We start from the raw sequence: 18,023 nt of genomic DNA, 5'->3' as shown, positions 1-18,023 counted from the left end.
TGCAGGTGCAACTAAGCTACGTGCTTCTTCACGGGACACATGTTCAGAAAATGGAGGCCTTAGCATGTTCTGAGGGTGAAGTGTTTGGCCCTCTGACTTCAAAAGGTCATGACACTTAACGCATGCACAGCTGGAGGGTCAGTTGTCCCAACCAGTCTTAACTGGCTTGAGCTGGGCAACAGCTGACTCCAAGTTCCTGGAAAACAACTTGGGCAAACATGTTATTGTTTAGGCTATGGAATGCTAGGAGGACACGCAAGTTTTTGTAGAAACAATGAAAGCGAGCTTGATCAGTGTAGGCAGGTTATAGTTATTATTTATTAAGCAAGTTATAGGTTGATGGATCTAACTGACGACTAGCCTCGGCTTCACAATGTATTGTTTGATACACTTACATATTGCAAAACGATGGCCACCACAGCCTTAGCTCAAGCCTCCAGCCGGTCACATAATTGCAATTTTTTGTGTGTGTTGAGAATATCTCAGATTTACTCTCTTGGCCACATTCACGTGTATGATATATAACTATTAGCTATAATCACCCTCCTGTACAGTAGATTCCCAGAATTTATCAACCTTTTGACTGGAAGTTTGTATACTTTGATTCATAGTCCCCACCCCTGGCTCCCACCTCCCCAGCCCCCGGTAACCGCCACTCTACTGTCTGTTTCTCCAAATTCAGCTTTTTTAGCTTCCACATATAAGTGAAATCATACAGTATTTGTCTCTCTCTGTCTGACTTATTTCACTTTGCAAAATGACCTCGTTTCATCCAAGTTGTTACAAATGGCAGGGTTTCCTTCTTTCTTATGACTAAATAGTATTCTGGGGGGGGTGTGTGTGCGTGTGTGTGTGTGTATCTCACATCTTCTTGATCCATTTCTTTTCTCTCTTCTCTTTTTTCTTTTCTCTACAAGTGATTCTAATGGGTGGCCAAATTCTGAAACCACAGTAAAATCAAAGGTGTAGAGAGTGGCAGTGGCTTCGGCCCTGTGGGTGCCTGGCCTGCCAGCTCTCCCCAGCTGGCAGCCCTGGGGTGTCCTGGGTTGGGGACAGAGACTGACTGAGGCCAGGCACCGGAGTCAGAGAGGCTGGACTCAAGTCAGGCACTGTTGCTCCTGGTGTGTGGCCTTGGAGCCACTTGTCAACCTCTTTGATCTTCCCTTATCAGTCCAGTGTGTGTGTGTGTGTGTTGTATATATGGTAAGTGAGTGGGAGGAGGATGACAATATTGCCCACCTTAACTGGGCTATTGTGACAATTAATGGGATAATTCTTGTAAATACTTAACACGAGGCCATGAGCACAGGAAACGCTTGACGAATATTGGCCATTATGTTTCTGGAGACATTGCTTTAGGATCCGGGTCTAGAATCAGCTAGGATCAGGGTCTTGTGGGCTCTGCAGCCCTTGGAGTTGGAGGAGTGGATGTACCTTGGAGATCTGCGGAGGCTGAGACCCACTGTTAACTTGTGCTGGGCTTGTTTCAGAGGATGGAGCATGGTCTGCCCTCTCTGCTGGGAAGCTAGGGCTGTTCTTGCCACTGGGGCCTGTCACCTCTCCAGTTGCCTTCTCCCTTCTCCTTACTTGACACGTCCCTCACAGCTACCCTCAGCATCCCCACCCCTTACCCCAGGAGAAATCTGGAAGCTCTTCTCCCTGCAGGCTTGTTCCCTCCCCTCCAAGCCTCCTCTGACTCTCAGCTGGGGGCAGAATGGCTGGGAGGATCTCCAAGCACTTTCCTGCTGAAAGCATTTTCCTTACATTATAATTTGGTCCTACCAATAGGAAGAGAAAGGAGAAATGCTGATGGAAAGGGGGATCGTCTTCTGTCTCCTGGTAATGGAGGGAGGAAAAGGCGCCCTGAGGAGGGAAGACCGGAGGAGGGGTCAGCCTCTCAACGGAGTGTCTGCCGCCTTCCTGATCCGTCATTCTTCTCAACATCTTGTAAGAAAGATATTATTTCTCCCATTTCCCAGTGAGGAAACTGAGCCTCAGAGATGCTTAATAAGCTACCTCAGCCAGAGCGTGAGAATCACTGGGACTCTTGTTCAAGTGCAGACTCTGATTCAGATGTTCTGGGTGGGGCCCCAGATCCTTTGTTTCCAATAAGCCCCCAGGGGATGTCCATGCCACTGGTCTGGCAGGGACCACAATTTGGGGGCCAGGCCTTGGGACACAGCTAAGGAGTGGCTGAGCTTGGATCTGCACTCAGGGCTGTTTGACTCCAAAGAGCCTGGCATGGGCCAGGGTACTCTATGGCTCCCAGATATCGACCTCCCCTTGGTCAGTCTGAGCCCCTTGAGAGGACCCATTGAAATCCCATGGTCTCTTGGAATTAGTGTGGCCCCAGAGTTCTGCCCTAAAACCTTCAGGGCAGAGAGGGTCTGCTGCATCTGCTCTTATCACCAGGGCTTGCTGCAGACACCTGGCCATCCAACCATGGCCTTTGGTGGGATAGGATTTGTGCAAATAAATGAAGACCAACCAAATGAGAAATGCGAAGACTCTCTATTCTTCATAGAGCTTGCTATAGCTAGGGAGTCAGCCACAATCTCTCGTGTTCCGGCAGAGACTCAAGGGCAGGTAGAGGAGTGGAAAAAGGGGAAGGTTTCAGGTATGCCGTGATTAGTGGAGCTGTTGGCCTGGAGAAAGGTGTAGACGCAGTGTGGATCGTGGCCTGCTGGCCACAGCAGCACCTGTGGTGCTTGTTAAAGTGCAGACCCCTAGGTCGTACTCCAGACCTATGAATGAGAACCCTCAGCCATCCTTACACACCCTCAAGGTCAAGAGCCGGGGGCATAGTCCCAGTGCTCTTAGTGGCTGTTAGGGCTCCAGGCTAGCCCACACTTGAGAGCCAGCATCCCTAAGCCAGTATTTCCCAAATGTGTTTGATGGGAACCTTTGCTTGGGGAGGAGGGATGAAGACTGGAGGAGGGAGGGAGACAGGCAACGGGGTCCTTGGGGCCTGGTAATCTGATCTGCTCAAGATCAGGCAGGTTGCACAAGCAGTGTCCTAACTGCCTGTTCCCAGCTGGGCTTCAGGAGTCCCCTGGGCAGGCAGGCGGGGCAGCATCTCTGTGCGTACAGGTTGCTCACCAGGTGGGCGTTTCTGAGTCAGGGACCATTCAGGGGGTCCAGTTTTGTCCGTATCATTACTGGGGCTTACTCAGGGGGGCATTATGGCGTCTCTGTATCCTACTACCTGGTGTTTCAGTGAAGAAGGCTCTAACATTTGAAGGTTTTGCTTTGTTTTAATCACAGCTTTATAATTACCTCTCTGTGGGTTGACAGCTGTTATTAGCATCACTTTGGGTTCTCCTTGAGAATTTTTACATCCAGAAAGTGATCCAGCACCTCTGTGGCTGATGTCAGAAGCTGTTAACTAAACAAAAGCTTTAGAATGTCACCAGGTTTTGTAAACACAGCCAATCCTGTCCGCTTCCAAAGGAGAAAGAAAAGCTAGATAAATAATTTTCATGAAGGCAATCTGTTTCCCAGGGTCTATATTTCCTTTCTGTCTCATCCACTGGTTTTTACCGCTTTGGGGCACTGACAATAAAGTGTAAGACGTGTCTCCAGACTGAGGCTTTGTCTGCTCCTGCCAGAAGGTTTCACCTGGAAGCCCGCTTTGGGGGGTCATGGCAATGAGGGACAAATATTTTTTTGAAAAGACTTTTTCTTAATGCCAGGGGCAGGTTTATCTGTGGGGGGGGGGCGGTGGATGAAGAGTGGTTAAGGTGCGTCGAGGGGATTATTATTTTTTTAAATTCTCTTGGAAATTTTGAGCTTCCATCCAAGCTTCTTTAAGGGAATGGCTAAAACTATAGCTAGACTTTGGCCGGATATGAAAAATTTCCTTTTTGTAAAAACTGGAGAAAACTGAGAATTTCTTCCAGAGAAGTTTGTTGTATCTTTTTCTAGGCTGCCTCCTGGAATAATCTAAATATTGTTGCAGTAGGTGTTAGAACCAAGGCTAGGAGCTAGGTGACTTGTTCTGCCACTAGCTGGCAATGTGTCTTTGGAGGAAAACATCTGACATCTCTCAGCCTCCCTTTTTTTTCATCTGTAAAAGACACTGAAAAAATACTTGCTTTGTTCATCTCCTAGGATTTTTTCCCCCAAAGATCTAATGAAACAATGTAGATAATTCTATTTTGAAAAAGTAGAGTGTTAAACATGAAGAAAAAATATAATTATGACTAACTCCAGTCTTATCCCAGTAAAACCTGCTTTCCTGAAGGCATGCCGGTCATTCCTACCAGCTGACTGACAGATCACTTACGACTCAACGTGGGAATAACTAGGAGATTCAGAGACTTAATTTGCTTTTTTTTTCTGTTTGGTATGTTTGACATATGTAGTTGTGATTGCCAGCTAAATGTTTTAGTCTTTTCACTTTGAAAGACATGGAATTCTTCAAAGAAGGAAGTCAATTCTAGCTGAGTTTGACAGCTGTTTTTAACTTTCTCCAAGGATCAAAGCTTAGATCTAGAAGGAGGGGAAAATGGTCCTGAGTTCTTTTCTTAATCAGAAACTTAGCGTGCAGAGATGGCAGAGATGAACATTAAGAGCAAAGATGGTGGAGGGATTATGAATTCAGTCCCCCCAAATGGCTCCATGAGATGGTTTAGAAAAGGCAGGTTTGCTCACGTCTTTCAGATGGTAGGATAAGTAGATTGGCATTGCTGTCACTGCCGGGTAGATGAAGAAACGAGCCCATATAAGCCAGGTCACAGGGCGGGTTGATGGAGGTGTCAGGCCTCCGGCCCAACCATCAGGAGTGGGAGAAAGTCTGGCTCGCAGGGTGACGATCACATTTACCACACCCTTCCTTCTTCCTTCTTCTGCTTCTGTTTCGTTCTTCCTTCAATTCAGGCCTATCAGGTTTGTCTAGGGCCATTACCTCAGTCCTCAGTGCCACCATTCCAGCCAGATTGTTGCCTTGGGTGCTAGACTTCAAGGATGTCTGAAATTACAGCATTCAGAACCCAGGTTACCAGGTCGGTTGAATTCTATAGTCACCTGATGCAGGGCCTTCAGACTATCATAAAGTTACTTTCTGAAGTCCACGAGTGTAATCAAGCCAGCAGCGTCCAGGGTCCTCCATAAAATTGAATTAGAGTCCTGAGTGAATTAACTGTTTGCTCCCCTGCTTGTGCAATGCATCTTTAATGACATTTCATAAGACCATCTGGATGGATTGATGGAACTTTATTTAAATTTCAGGGAGGTACAGGGAGGAAACCATAGTACAGTATAACATGCTCTGTTAATATAGGCTCAGAACACATTTACTTTATGGCAGTTCAACAGACTTTGATGTGGGGCTACTTAAAAATATATTACCTTTGAAAAGCTTTGCTTTGGCAGATAGAGCGGGTGTTGGCAGCCTGTACGCAGTCAACCAGACGATCAGTTGACAGACACGCTGACACAATAATTCATGCCACCAGCTCCCCCGATACATGCAAAACACTGGTTTATTTCAGAAAAAAAGAATATATGTCTCAAAATCCCTTTCATTCATGTTGCGGAGTTTATGAGGCAAGTCTTGTCAAACGTTAAGCGCTTCACAATGCAGGAAAAGTCTCTCTGGTTTGTCTGCCTTTCATTTTCTATCAACATGGATTATTTTAGGTTCTGAACTGGGTATATGACGTGAGGAAGGAAAATAGATGCTGCTTATAGTAAACAACCGCACAGAACAAAGCTGCGGAAGGAAGATATAGTTCATCTTGAAGATTGTATTTATATTTGCAAAAAGCTATCGCTGTTCCACTAGAATATTATATTTGCTTTTTTACTCCATGAATCCTTTTGATGGAACTAGAAAATTGTGGTTTTCCCCTGGGGCAGCACTCTTTGCTATGTTACTAATGTGTTGGATAAAGAGGGGGCTGGACACCTCCGTCTCCACAGCTCTGGGGTCCCTGTGAGCATGGAGGATGGCTGTAAACCCCCAGAAAGGAGTCGGCCCCAATAAGAATATGGGTATAATATGCACTCCTTAAATTAATCTCCTGTGTGGTCTCCCTCTTGTCTTTATACCCAACATTCCTTCTTGGTTTCTAACTGTGAAGAAAAAGAACAGACACAGGAGTCTTTAATGGGTTGGGTCCATTGGCTTAATTAAACAAGACAAAACAAAACAAAAACACCCTGCTCTCCCTTCCCCCTTGAGCACAGGAAGCGGATTGGGCCCAGCAAGGACGAGGTTATTGGGTGGAGGGGGCGGGTGGGTAAGAGTGACCCATCCGAGAAGCTGTGGAGTGGGGCTTGCCCCTCATGGCCACCGGTAGTGTGCTCTCCGAGGCAGAGCCAAAGACACAGATTTGAGGAAAGGCCTGGTCTCAGGAGGGGTGAAACCGTGGATGCCACACAAATGGTCTATTGGGGTGGATTTAATTTCTTTTACACAAAGTCTAATTCACATGTAATTTGGGCTGAGTGTGGTAGTTGGGATTGTAGCCCAAAAAGCATATCTTTGACTCATCAGTTCCAGGGCCAGCTTGGCACTGCTTCATCTTAGACCTTTACTGCCTTCCAGCCCCTTGGCCTTAGCAACCCCTCCCCTTTCCCCTCTGGGAAGATGACTTGGGATTCTTGAAGCCTCTGGGTCCTTGGGCATCACGATGGCTACAGCAGCTCATTGTCCCTGCTGCCTGGGCCTAGAGGTTCTGGGTCTCTCGTTACATCACATATGAGGATACATGGCAGCAGCCTGGCCCTGTCCTGGCACAAGTAGGTGCTCAGTGAGTGTAGAGGGGTGAGGAGTATGAACGGCTCCATGGCTGACGGCAGGAATCCTGTGCACCCTGGATCCGTCCGCTGCTGCCTGCAGGACAGGAGGGGTGGGTTTTGGCTGCTGTTTGCCAGCCTAGCTTGGGGTGCTGGTCGGGAGAGCCTCTCCTCTCAGAGAACCTCCTGCCGGGCACCCTCAAGAAGGCAGCAGTGGTTCATTCCAGACCCCTCCAGGGCATTCGCTCTGATGCTGACCCCCTCCGTGACATACGATGCTGCCTGGCTCCCAGCTGCCCACTTCTGCCTCATGCCACTGCAGCTGGGTACACTAAGCCACACCCACACACTCAAACCAGCCCCAAACCTCTAAGACCCTGTAAGGGGGTGCCTGGGCTGGAGACCCAGAACTTCCCGTTCTTGTGGATCTGGCCCCCACTTCTCATCCAGTCACTTAGACTTTTTATCATCCCTGGGGTTACATCCCCACGTTGCATCCCAGTTGCATCACCTGGGTCCCTGTCCAGTCTCCCGGCAGCTGGGGTTCTGCTTTGCTTCTTCAGACCTCCAGGAAGCCGGCCTCGAAACCCTAGCACCGGGCAGGTCCCCTTTCTGACCAATTCTCTTACCTCTGAGCTGGATTGCTTCACACTGCTTGCTTCCTTCCTGAAAGCCAGCTTACGGGGCCCAGCCCTCGTTACCCGCACTGCCAGCCTAACCATGCAGGGAGACAGTCCAGCTCTCTCTCAAGCAAGTTTCCTGAAGCTGGCTGTTCTCACACACTTACCTGGGCCTGGGTGGCTGAATTTCCTCCTGTGTCCTGCAGCCCAGGCAGTTCCCAGGGCCCAACCTCCAGCCCCTGGGTGTGGCTCTGCCCCGCTGTGGCCTGAGCTCTGCTCTGAGGATTAGTGCAGCTACACAGCAAACGTGAGCACCCGACTGGGTGTGTACAGACATTTCCCAATAGAGGGGTGGGTTGTGGTCCCTCTTGGTAGTTTAATCAGCTGTTCCTTGAGTGCCTTGGAAGAGATTGTCCCTGTCACCCCTGTCTGAATAACTGGACAAGTCAAGGTGGGGATCATTTACTTGGAACCACGGCCTATCCCTGGGGGAGGGAGCTTAGTCCTCAGGACCCAGTTTAACATGTTCTTGAGTCATGATCTACTTCAACAAGAAAGGACTTGAAGTCTATAATTTTTCCAAACTTAACAAATCAGCTTTGAAGCAGATGTGGAGGATTGTCCCTTAGCTGTACCCTGTGGGTGAGAATTCTTGTCTTTTGACAACCCACTGAGCTGGCATTGAATCACCCAGTTACTGCAAATTCTTTTCTAAATAGAAAGCACTCCACAGCCTCCAGTGGAAAAATTCCAAATTCTGCAGCAAATATCTAGCTCATTGGCAGAAGCAGGTTTTGGGCATGAACAATGGTTCTTCACTTCAGTTTCAACTCCAGCAGAAGTTCTGCAGATGACCTGGGAATAACGTTGGCAGAGAAGCCCCTGGGGGAGACTGGTGTGTGTGTGTGTGTGTGTGTGTGTGTGTGTGTGTGTGTGTGTGTGTGTGTGTGTGTGTGTGTGTGTGCCTGCCTTACCCACACGTCCTTCTGAGCTTCAGCCCCCACGGGGTGCAGAGAATAGGCTGCTTTGTTTGGGAGGCTTGCTTGTACCCACTCAGCCTGAGAGGCATGTGGGTGCATGGGGTAGAGCATCTGAGACATGCCTCTGAGACAGGCTTAGCCGGAGAGGCAGCAGGGCTGCACTGATGGGCTGGAAGCTTTGCTTTTAGGGCTTTGGAGCTGAGCTTGGGAAGGAGAAGAAGGAGGGTGGGTGGAGCTGTGTGTCTTAATGCCACTTCAGGCTTCTTATCTCTGGAGCATTCAGCTTCTAAACAGAGCTCATAATGGGCACATAAAAGCTGTGCCACTATTTAACCTTAAAAAACAAGAAGAAGCTTTCCACTTGTACAAGTACATACGTATGCTTGCAAATGGAGTGATGGAACAGTCAAGGGCAATGAAATGTCCAAAAAAATAGAAAGGAATGAAAGACAATAGATTCTAGTGCCAGGCACACCTGTTCACGTTTTACTCTGTTCACTTCCTAGCTGTGTAACCTCAGGCAAGGCACTTGGGGGAGTGAACGGATGAGAGGTGCTTTGGTTTTCTCATCTGCAAAAACCAGGAGAATGCTATCTGCTTCATTCATTGTTGAAAGAATTAAATGGTTTCACAGAGCTAACCCGGGTAAAACACCTGGCTCATCAAGCACGTGGTAAATATTGTTTCCTTCTAAATTAAGACCAGCACTTGAAGGATTAAAGCGTGTCATTGTGGGGTCCAAAGTTATAGTTACTCGTTGAACCCCAAGGCAAACCAGGATCTAGGACTGCAAACAGTGATTGTTTAGAATTTAGGAGAGCCTCTGGGCAGTGCCCTTTCCAGGCCTTTCCTACCTCTCAGGAGGAGTTTGGTTGGCCCACCCTCTCTGGGGTTGTCTGATGCTTGGCTGTCACCCTTGCCTTCTGGGGTGACTGGCATCAGTGTGACTCAGGCGACCAGCCCATCAGGCCACTTCTTTCTGCTGGGGCTTGTCCTGGGCATGGCTGGCACTGGCCTCCCGCTGCAGCCCATGGCCCAGCACGCAGAGCTCTGGGGGCGGTGCACCCCTGCTGCCGCCCTTCGGTTCTGGGGCACAGGGACTGTTCCACGGCTCTGTGTCCTTGGGGCCCTCCTCGCTGCTGCTGCAGAGAGAAAGCACAGGTGCCAATCAAACCCTCCTCGTTCCTTCTGGCCCCGCCCCATCTCCATTCTGTCTCTCTCAAGCCCCCCATCTGTGTCACCCACAGACCTGGTGGACTCTTGGTGCCAGGCCTCTGCCTTTCTGTATCAGCTTTGCCTGCTGGTGCTGTCCTTGTGGGTGTCTGCTGTGGCTGGGCACCGTGAGAACCAAGCTCCTGGTGTTTCAGAGGACAGGCTGAGTCCTGTTCTCTCTTGGGATGCCCAGATCCTGCTGCTGTGAGCAAAGCAGCTCCCTCAGGAACTCGGGAGCCAGGCCTTTATTTTGTTTTTGTTTTAAAAGCACTTCTTATTTAATAAAGAGCTAGGCTTAGCTAGTTGAATCAAAAATAACACCAACAATAACAGCAAAAAAACCCCTGCTTTGCTCAGCTGCCACCTTTTTCCTGAATGGAATAAAATGAAAACTGCTTGACCCAGACCTGGCATTTGGCTAGAATAGAGCTTCGCTGCTGAGTGCCACAGTGAGAGGGGCTCTGAACAGAGAGGGACACCCAATGTGCTCTGGGAGCACAGAATGGAGGGTGGTCACAAGCACGGAGCAAGCCTAGGCCAGATGGGGGACCAGCTCGGGAAGCCACACTGGCTACGGGCAGCCAGGCTAGCCTCACGAAGACCGCGTGGAGGGTGGAGTCGGCTGTCTGGGTTCGAGTCCTGGCCCTTCCACTTACTAGCTGTGTGACCTATAGCATGTTGATTAATCTCTCTGATTCTCAGTTTCCTGCTTTGTGAAAGGGAGATAGTAATAATACCCATCTCATAGGACACTCAAAGTTATCAATATTGGATGACGCATGGAAAACTCTCTGCACACTAACCAGCATATGATAGGTGCTCACTAAATTGTCGGCTGTCACTGGTGCTGTTTTGTAGTATGACTAGGAAGTCGCACCTGCAAGGGACCTGAGGGACCACCCTGTCATATGACAGGTGGGCACCTGAGGCTCGGAGCCTCTCCATCAGTCACCTCAGGACCAGGACTGGCCCCAGCTCCCCACATGCACAGACCAGAAGCCCTTCTCTCTGCCCACGACAGCACCTTCTTGACTGTATTATGAGTGTGCTCGGCCCTGCGTGCTTAGGCTTACGTGGGACGTCCAACCAGTGGAGGGCAAGTTTGAGTTTGGATCCTAACAAGATCAGGGTGGTAGGAATGGTGGGGGGAGGTGGGGTGGGCACTGACACTGGCCATCATACGTGGTTTTCAGGCAGTGAGGAACCCACCCTGTTCCTTAGAGCCGGTCTCACCTATGTCAGCCTCTGGCCCCATCGTAAGTCCCTGCAGGACCCAGTGATTTGTGGGCCACAGCTCCCACCTTATTTTTTCTTCTGCCTGTGCCCCTTTTGAGCAGGGGGAGGCATGACCCTTTGCTGCTCCCAGACTGGAGCAGCTGGCAGGAATGGGAGGGGCAGGCCCAGGGGACAGGCTGTGGCATGCAGTGTTAGTGGAGGCTGACACCGAGGTGTGACGCAGGATTTGGTTCTTGAACCTTGTCTTCCCCGCCCCCAACCAGGTCCCACATATGCATGAGGCTCAGGCCAGGAGGTCGACTGTTTTGGTTGCCATACGGCCGTGGTTCCACCTGTTCCCAGACCTGCTGGGGAGCCAGGCTACCCAGGTCTCCAGGAAACGGGGTCAGGGGCTGCAGAGAGACCCTGACTGGCAAAGATTAAAAGCACCGCATTTAGCGGAGCAAGTCTGGGCACACTGAGACCTGGTTAGAGACAGGTGCCTTCACCTGGGGATTCAACACGTAAATAACCCTCGAAGCTCAGTAACAGAGCTTCCTGAGGAAGCCCCCAAGGACTGCGCCCAATCCCCGGGCCCCAAGATGGGGAAGATATCAACACCATCAGTTTTTCTAAAAAAGGGGCATGGGATGACCTGCAGGGGATCAACACCAGACACAGGCCAGTGCATCCTGCAAGCCTGCCTCGGCTCGAGATACGATGGGCAGGGCTGTCCCTGCAACTCCCTGCTTGGGGAAACAGCCTGTAGCAGTTTCTGGCTCTTGGTCACTGGCTTGTTGTCTTGTTGCATGATCTTGGGGGAATCATGCTCAGTTCCCTGGCATTGTTTCCCATACGCAGGAGGGCAGAAAAAAATGCTTGTCATCTCCAGAGCCGCAAAAGCCCTCCTCTTACAGCTGGTGCACTTCTGCTCCCAGACGCTAATTTTACAGGGCTGAGTGGGGAGTGGGGTGTGTGTCTGGGGAATAAGCATTTCCCCATCACATTCATCACGTGCTCACAGTTTCACAGTCTGGAACAGTTTAGAGGTGTGGTCTGACCGGGAGATAGGGGAATGGCTGTGAGTCATTCTGTGACCTTCCGTGTGACCTTGGGAAGGCTCCTCTTTATGAATCCTCTTCCCTCTTTCAAGCTACAATTACTCCCCACCCCACCTCATCTCTCTGAATATTGAGATTCAGGACATAAAACAACCTTTAAGGCCGCCCTATTCCGAGGAGAAACCTGAGAGAATGGCAGTATTTTCTCCTTGAACAATTTTATGTTGCTTTATTATTGCTCCTGCTGTTTTAAAGTGTTAGTGTTTTTAATTAATGCCATTTTATTGTCCTTGTTCTCTCAAGCTCTTCTCCTGAAGGGCACAGTTTTAGAAATCTAATAACTGAATAAGTGGCTAGCGTGAGGAATAATGCAATAACATTTATAGAGGTTCTCAGATGAAAGGCACTGTGCTGCAGGAAGCTCATTTTAGATTTAAGAAAAGAGCAACATTACATGAAGATTCTTGCAAAAATAATCAATATTTCATTTCTTTCAAGTGGCTGGGGAAGTTTCTATAACTATAATCATGCACAACTTTCCCGAGATAATATCTTTATTTAAAATTGACTGCCGAGTACTTTGTGGAAAATCTACCATTTATGCCAGGACAGACTGTGAAGTCTGTAACACATATCGCTCTGGCAGAAATTAACTTCTGATTTACACAACTGTGGGCAATGCAAAGATAGCAAGGACTGCTGTGGGTTGAGCTTTGTCTGATATGATATCAAGACACATTGATAAGAATTCCTCTTTAATCGACCTCAGATTTACGTTTTTCTCCCTGTGCCACAATTTGGGAAAAGATGCATGTCCCCGTAAACTCTGTAAAATAATCACACCACCATTCGAGTCCTTTCAACTCCCAGGCAATGGCTATACTTTGAGTCATGCCCCCTGTCTGCAGGGCTGGGCCAAGGACATGCAAGTCAGCTACCCCTCATGAGAAAGGCACACTTAGAACTCAGCCGGTCCAGGGCAGGCATGGCAGCCCTTCCGCCTGGGTTCTGGTGCTCAGTGCTTATGGAGAGTCTTATTCTTGCTCTGTACTCCTCTGAAAGGGGAGATGGAGATGAGGCTGGATTGGAGGAGAAGTGGGGGCAGGTCCTTGGGAGTATGGGGAAGCCAGACTTTCATATTCAATACCTCCAGGACCCGCTGTTTGTTAAGGCGTGTCCCCTGGGTGCCTCCCAGATCCTTTTGGGGGCGGGGGGCGGGGGGTTGTGTCCACGTGGTCAAAACTATTTTCATAATAATACTAAGATGTTATGTGCCTTTTTCACTTATTCTTTCAGGAACGTAGAGTGGAGTTTTCCAGACTACATGATGTGTGATATCGCAACAGATTGACTGTGGACAAAGGTCTGAGAGTCCAACTGTCTTTCTGTGAAGCCCACACCTTAAAGAGGTTTGTAAAACTATAAGACAGTGCCACTCCTTTTGCTCAATTTTTTTGTTGTTGTGGAAAATATAGTTACTTTTCATTAGGATATAGTTTATGTTAACATAGAATGGGGTCGTTCTTGTTTTTTCAATTAATAAATATTTTAAACATCTCTCAATTTTAATTTGTAACGCAGTAAAAAGCGATAGATGCAATGCACATATGCAAAGGCTCCTTGGGGGTCTCGATTTTGAAGAGCTTAAAGAAGTCCTGGGACCAAAAACTTTGAGCACCGCCCACTAAGATGCTGGTCTATTGCCATAAACCAGGAAAGATAGAAATCAGGCTGCTGGCTCCAGGCAGGTGACAATGATTCAACTTTGGGGGTCAAGTCACTTCACCTCAGTTTCCCCAAGTGTAAAATAAGGGGCACATGGGGTTGCACCAACCTGATTGTTTTAAACTTTTTTTTTTAATTAAAAAAATTTTTTTTAAACTTTACTTTTAAAACAGCAGAGCCCCTTGCAATTAAATCTTTCTCGGGAACCTGAAACGTGTAACAGATGAAAGTCGGTTGCTTAAGCATGGGGGACTGGGAGACAGGACATTCCTAGACCCCTCTCCTAGCTGCTCTTCTCTTGGAGCACAGTTTGAAAACTACTGACCCAGATGAGCTTAAGGGCCCATCAGCTCTATCCCAAAAACTGCAGGGCTGTGGCCCGAGGACCCTCCTTACCTGCTCTGGCCAAGCTGGGATTCACAAGCGTCGCTGGTGGTGCCCGGGGCAGGCAGGTGAAGGCGGATGACCGGCTGGCAGTCAGAAGCTGTCCTTCTGATGAAAGGCTGAGGGTTGAGGGCACAGAGAGCTGTCCCTCGCTGTAAGTCCGCCTTCAGTCGTGGCCCTGAGCTGCTCCTCCAGCATCCTGTTGGGGTCCCACAAGGACCCCCAGCTTCAGGTGGCAGCAGTGGTGGGGTGAGTTGGGGTACTGTTGAGAATGGTGACTTAGCTTCAAACAGAGAGGAGGTGGCTGGACAGAAAATGGAACATGTGTTCCCAGATGCTTTGGCCGTGGCTGCCCGACTATCTTCAGAATCTCTTGTCTCCTTGCGCCCCTGACTGGGAGACGCTGGTGGAGATGGGGAGGGGCCAGAGGCAGGGGAACTGGCTTCTGCGCACTGGGCAGGGGGGCCGGAGACCTTGTGCTGAGCGGGTGGGCTTGCCGAGGGAGGGGTGGACAGTTTGTGCTGGGGGGGAGGGGAAGCTCGTTTCTTCACTGTTGGGGGGCTTAGCACCCTGGGGCTCACTGGAGGGCTGAGCGGTGGGCTGGGGGACCTGTGCACACAGGGCACACTTGGCTGGGCAGGTCTGTGAGTGGAGGGCAGGCTTGAGTGCCTCTTGCCCACTCTGGGCGTCCAGTGCGCCCTTGTGGGAGAGGCCTTCCTGACCAGCGCGGGGCTTCTATCTTGGTTCTGCCTTGGGGCCTCGGGAGAATGTGGCCCTCGCATTGGCCTGGCCAGGCTGGGTTCCGAGGTCCTGTTCTGCCCGGCCGTGTGGCTGGAGTGGTGCCAGTGGATGACCTTCCGGGGATGCTTGGAGAGGCCTGTGGCCCTGTCCGCTCGTGCCTGACTCTGAGCCCTGCTGCCTTGCACCTCTGGGTTTCCGCTGGCTGCTGGTGGGTGGCTGAGGTCCAAGGCGAGCTTTCCGGGATTGCAGCCTCTCTTGCTGCTCCCTGGTTCTGCGCTGCGGGCCCTGGTGAGGGTGGCCGTGCTCTTGCTGGGCAGCAGGTCAGAGGGGCTCATGGCGGCTCTTAGCTTTGGGGAAGCCCACGTTCTCCGGGCGGAGCCAGCCCCTCCCAGCCCTGGCACGTGGGTCCCTTCAAGGGAGCTCTCTGCTAGATTGCTGCTTTCTGGGGGCTCCAGGGAAGTGAATGATTTGTCCATCAGGATTTCCAGAGGCGGCGGAGGGAGATGCTCTGGGTTCTCCTCTGTTTCACAGTTGAGGTCCTCACTCTTGGATGTTTCTGCTGTGAGCAGAAGGGGAAAGGTGGGAGCACAGGGCCTCCAGCCCGGGCCCATCCTGAGAGATTCTCCACCTGCTGCTGGAGAAATTCGAGGCTTTGGATACAAAGGGGCAAGTCCCCTGTAAATGGGGAATCTGGGAGGCATGGTGGGGACCCCCCACTTCCTGGGGCAGGGGCTCGGCCCAGAAACCTTGGAATCCCCCAGTGTCCTTAGACCCTCGGTGGGACTGAAAGTTTCAATGAGTTTCTTGACCGATGTTCTGGTAGGACAGCTCCTGATGTTCCAGTCCCGGGCCCTGGGAGCCTCACTGGCCCTCTCACCTGATGGGATGACATTTGGAAGCCCCTCAGCTTTTCCCTGCCAGGACTGTTCTCCCTCAGGGCGGGGACAGCATTTCTGCAAGGTGCTCTGACTTGGCAAAATGCTGAAGTTCTTGGTGAGGGATGCCTTCAGCTTGCTGATGGTGCTGCTTGGGGTGACCTTGCAGCAGTTGTCGGGCCTCAGCGCTGTTGCCCTGGGTTGCAGAACCTGCTTCTGGCTGTACCCCTGCTGTCGGGTGCCCTGGGTGCAAAGCGCCTCCAGCCTCTGACTGAGGTCTCTCTGGACCCTCTGCAGCTCCTGGAGGGTGGGATCCTCCACGTGGCTCTTCAGACACCCCTCAGATTGGGACCTCCTCTGCCTTGAGGGGGCCTTCCTGCTGTCGCTGGCCGTGTTCGGTCTTGGGGGCACCATGGTTCTCTCCTCTTCCTCAGTCCATTCCTGGTGCTCAGAGGGCACGGGGACAAACTTGATTCTTTCACTGATTGCTTCCTTCATCTTCAGAATCATTTCCTGGTCCTGGGGGCTCCTAAGCCTCCGGGGGTGTGGCTGAAATGGGCTTTCGGCACCGGCGGGTGAAGACCGAGGCCTTGCATGGGAAGCGTGTCCCTGCCACGCACGCGGACTCAGGCAACTCTCTTTGTCTTCCTCCTCCTCTGGGCTGCTGTCCTCACCTTCACTGAGAGGCGGAGTGTCCATCAACCTGGAGCCTTTAGGAAAGTGTGCTTCCCTGGAGATCCTGATCCCAGGGGAATCACACGGAGCGCGTTGGCCCAGCCCCCAAGGCCTGGAGGCAGTATTTTCTGGGCCTGTGCTGGAGGGCCAGGGTCTCCCTGGTCCACCCTGCACTGCTGGCTGAACCTTTGCTGTAAGAGGCCTTGAGAGCGGGCAGTCCTGGGGTCTGGCTGAACCCATCCAGAGTGGACCGTGCTGCCAGGTACGTCTTGACAGCCTGGCCTCCGCTGTGGGTGAAATCGCTGGCCTCCCTTCTGCAGGCTCCAGCACGAAGTCCCAGCTGGCTTGCTTGCCCAGCTTGTCTGCCAGCTGCACGGACTCATTGTCAGCACCAATGCCACTGTCCTCAGAGCACAAGGGTAGACCCTGCACTTCAGGGTCACTGTGGCCACTCGCTAAGCTCTCCAGGTGCCCCAGAACCCTTAGGAGGCGTTCATCCGCACCCCTCTTCTTGCTCAGCTTGTTTCCCAGGTGGCCTGCGGCGCCGTGGAAGTAGCGGCCGGAGCCCTCCAGGAGGCTGTCAGAGAGCGAGGCCACTGTGCCGCTGAGCGCCTGCAGCTTGCTAACTGTGTACTGCAGAAGCTGCCGCAAGAGATCTGGCTGCTCCTGGGGCTCTCTTTTCTTCAACGGCCAAGCCAGATCCTCCTTAACTTCCTGGAGGAGCTCTTCTCCGTCCTTGGAGATTTCCCCCAAGAGCTGGTTGACCTCATCAAAACACAGCAACAGGAAGCTGACCATGGGCTGCAGCAGCTCCTGGGTCTGTGTGGCGCGATGGGTGATGCTCAGAACTGCTTCGTATTTGGAGAGGCAGGTGTGCAGATAGGTGTAAGCACGCTGGTGGGCCTTCACCAGGGGCTCAGGGAAGTCTACTTTGTCTTCAGACTCGTGGGCAGGAAGGATGGTTTGGCAGTAATGGCCCTGTTTGCTCGACCTGTGACATTTTGGCCTCTTTTCCCATTTGGAAGTCTCCTGGGTATTACTTTCTTCACTCTCTTCCCCAGAAAAGGCCGCCCCTTGTGGTCCATGGGAACTCTGTCTCTTGAATGGAATGTCTGTAGTCACGTAGCTTTGTGATTTGTTCAGCTGGGATGGGGAGGTTTTGGTTTCTGGGATCAGTCCTTCCATATCTTTCCTTTTGCCTGAAGTGGGATCTCTGGTGAGCTGACAAAGACTTTCAGCCACGGATTGGATCCACCTGGGACTTTGCTGCTCTTCTGCTGGCCTCTGTCCCTCGGACGAGCCCCCTCCAGAGTCATAGCAGGAGGAGTTTTGAACCAGCAAAGGGATGGAGCATCTTTCACTGGCCCCCTGACATCCTGGCAGAATTGCTTTGGGCTTTTTAAAAAACTGGATGCCACTCTTAGCAACGCTGTTAACAATATCGCTGTGGGAAGGTGTACATCCCATGATGTCAGCTTGTAGTCATCTCCCATCTGCAACGCTCGCAATTTTCAGAGAATTGTATTCAAAACAGGAACAAAAGGCAGTCTTACTAGTCCATCCAGGCAATTTCCAAGCCAGAATCCTTTGAAGTCCAAGGTGCAATGTCCTAAACTTGGAACCGGCTTTCTTTACTTCCTTGGCCCCATCGTGTAGAGGTAGTGATACTGCCGCCGTTCTGGTGTTGTTCTAAGTTTTGAACCCTCTGCTGCTGGTGAGCAACAGGGCAGTTCTAGAGGACTTCAGTCCCGTGGATTACGGGACTGCATTTTGCTCGTGTCCTGACAGATGTGC

General features: G+C 51.0%; 1 protein-coding gene across 1 annotated transcript; it reads right to left on the bottom strand.

Annotated features, from left to right (window-relative positions):
- Window positions 1-9,305: 9,305 nt before the first annotated feature.
- Window positions 9,306-17,696, bottom strand: PCARE (photoreceptor cilium actin regulator). The gene is made up of 2 exons (XM_007191430.2): window positions 13,951-17,696; window positions 9,306-9,483 (listed from the first exon to the last, which is right to left on the bottom strand). The coding sequence occupies exons 1-2, from the start codon at window positions 17,694-17,696 to the stop codon at window positions 9,306-9,308; spliced, it is 3,924 nt and encodes a 1,307-aa protein (XP_007191492.2).
- Window positions 17,697-18,023: the final 327 nt, after the last annotated feature.

The sequence above is a fragment of the Balaenoptera acutorostrata genome, chromosome 12, assembly GCF_949987535.1.
Source record: "Balaenoptera acutorostrata chromosome 12, mBalAcu1.1, whole genome shotgun sequence".
In the NCBI taxonomy this organism is placed as follows: Eukaryota; Metazoa; Chordata; class Mammalia; order Artiodactyla; family Balaenopteridae; genus Balaenoptera; species Balaenoptera acutorostrata.
This window is presented reverse-complemented; position numbering and strand designations above follow the sequence as displayed.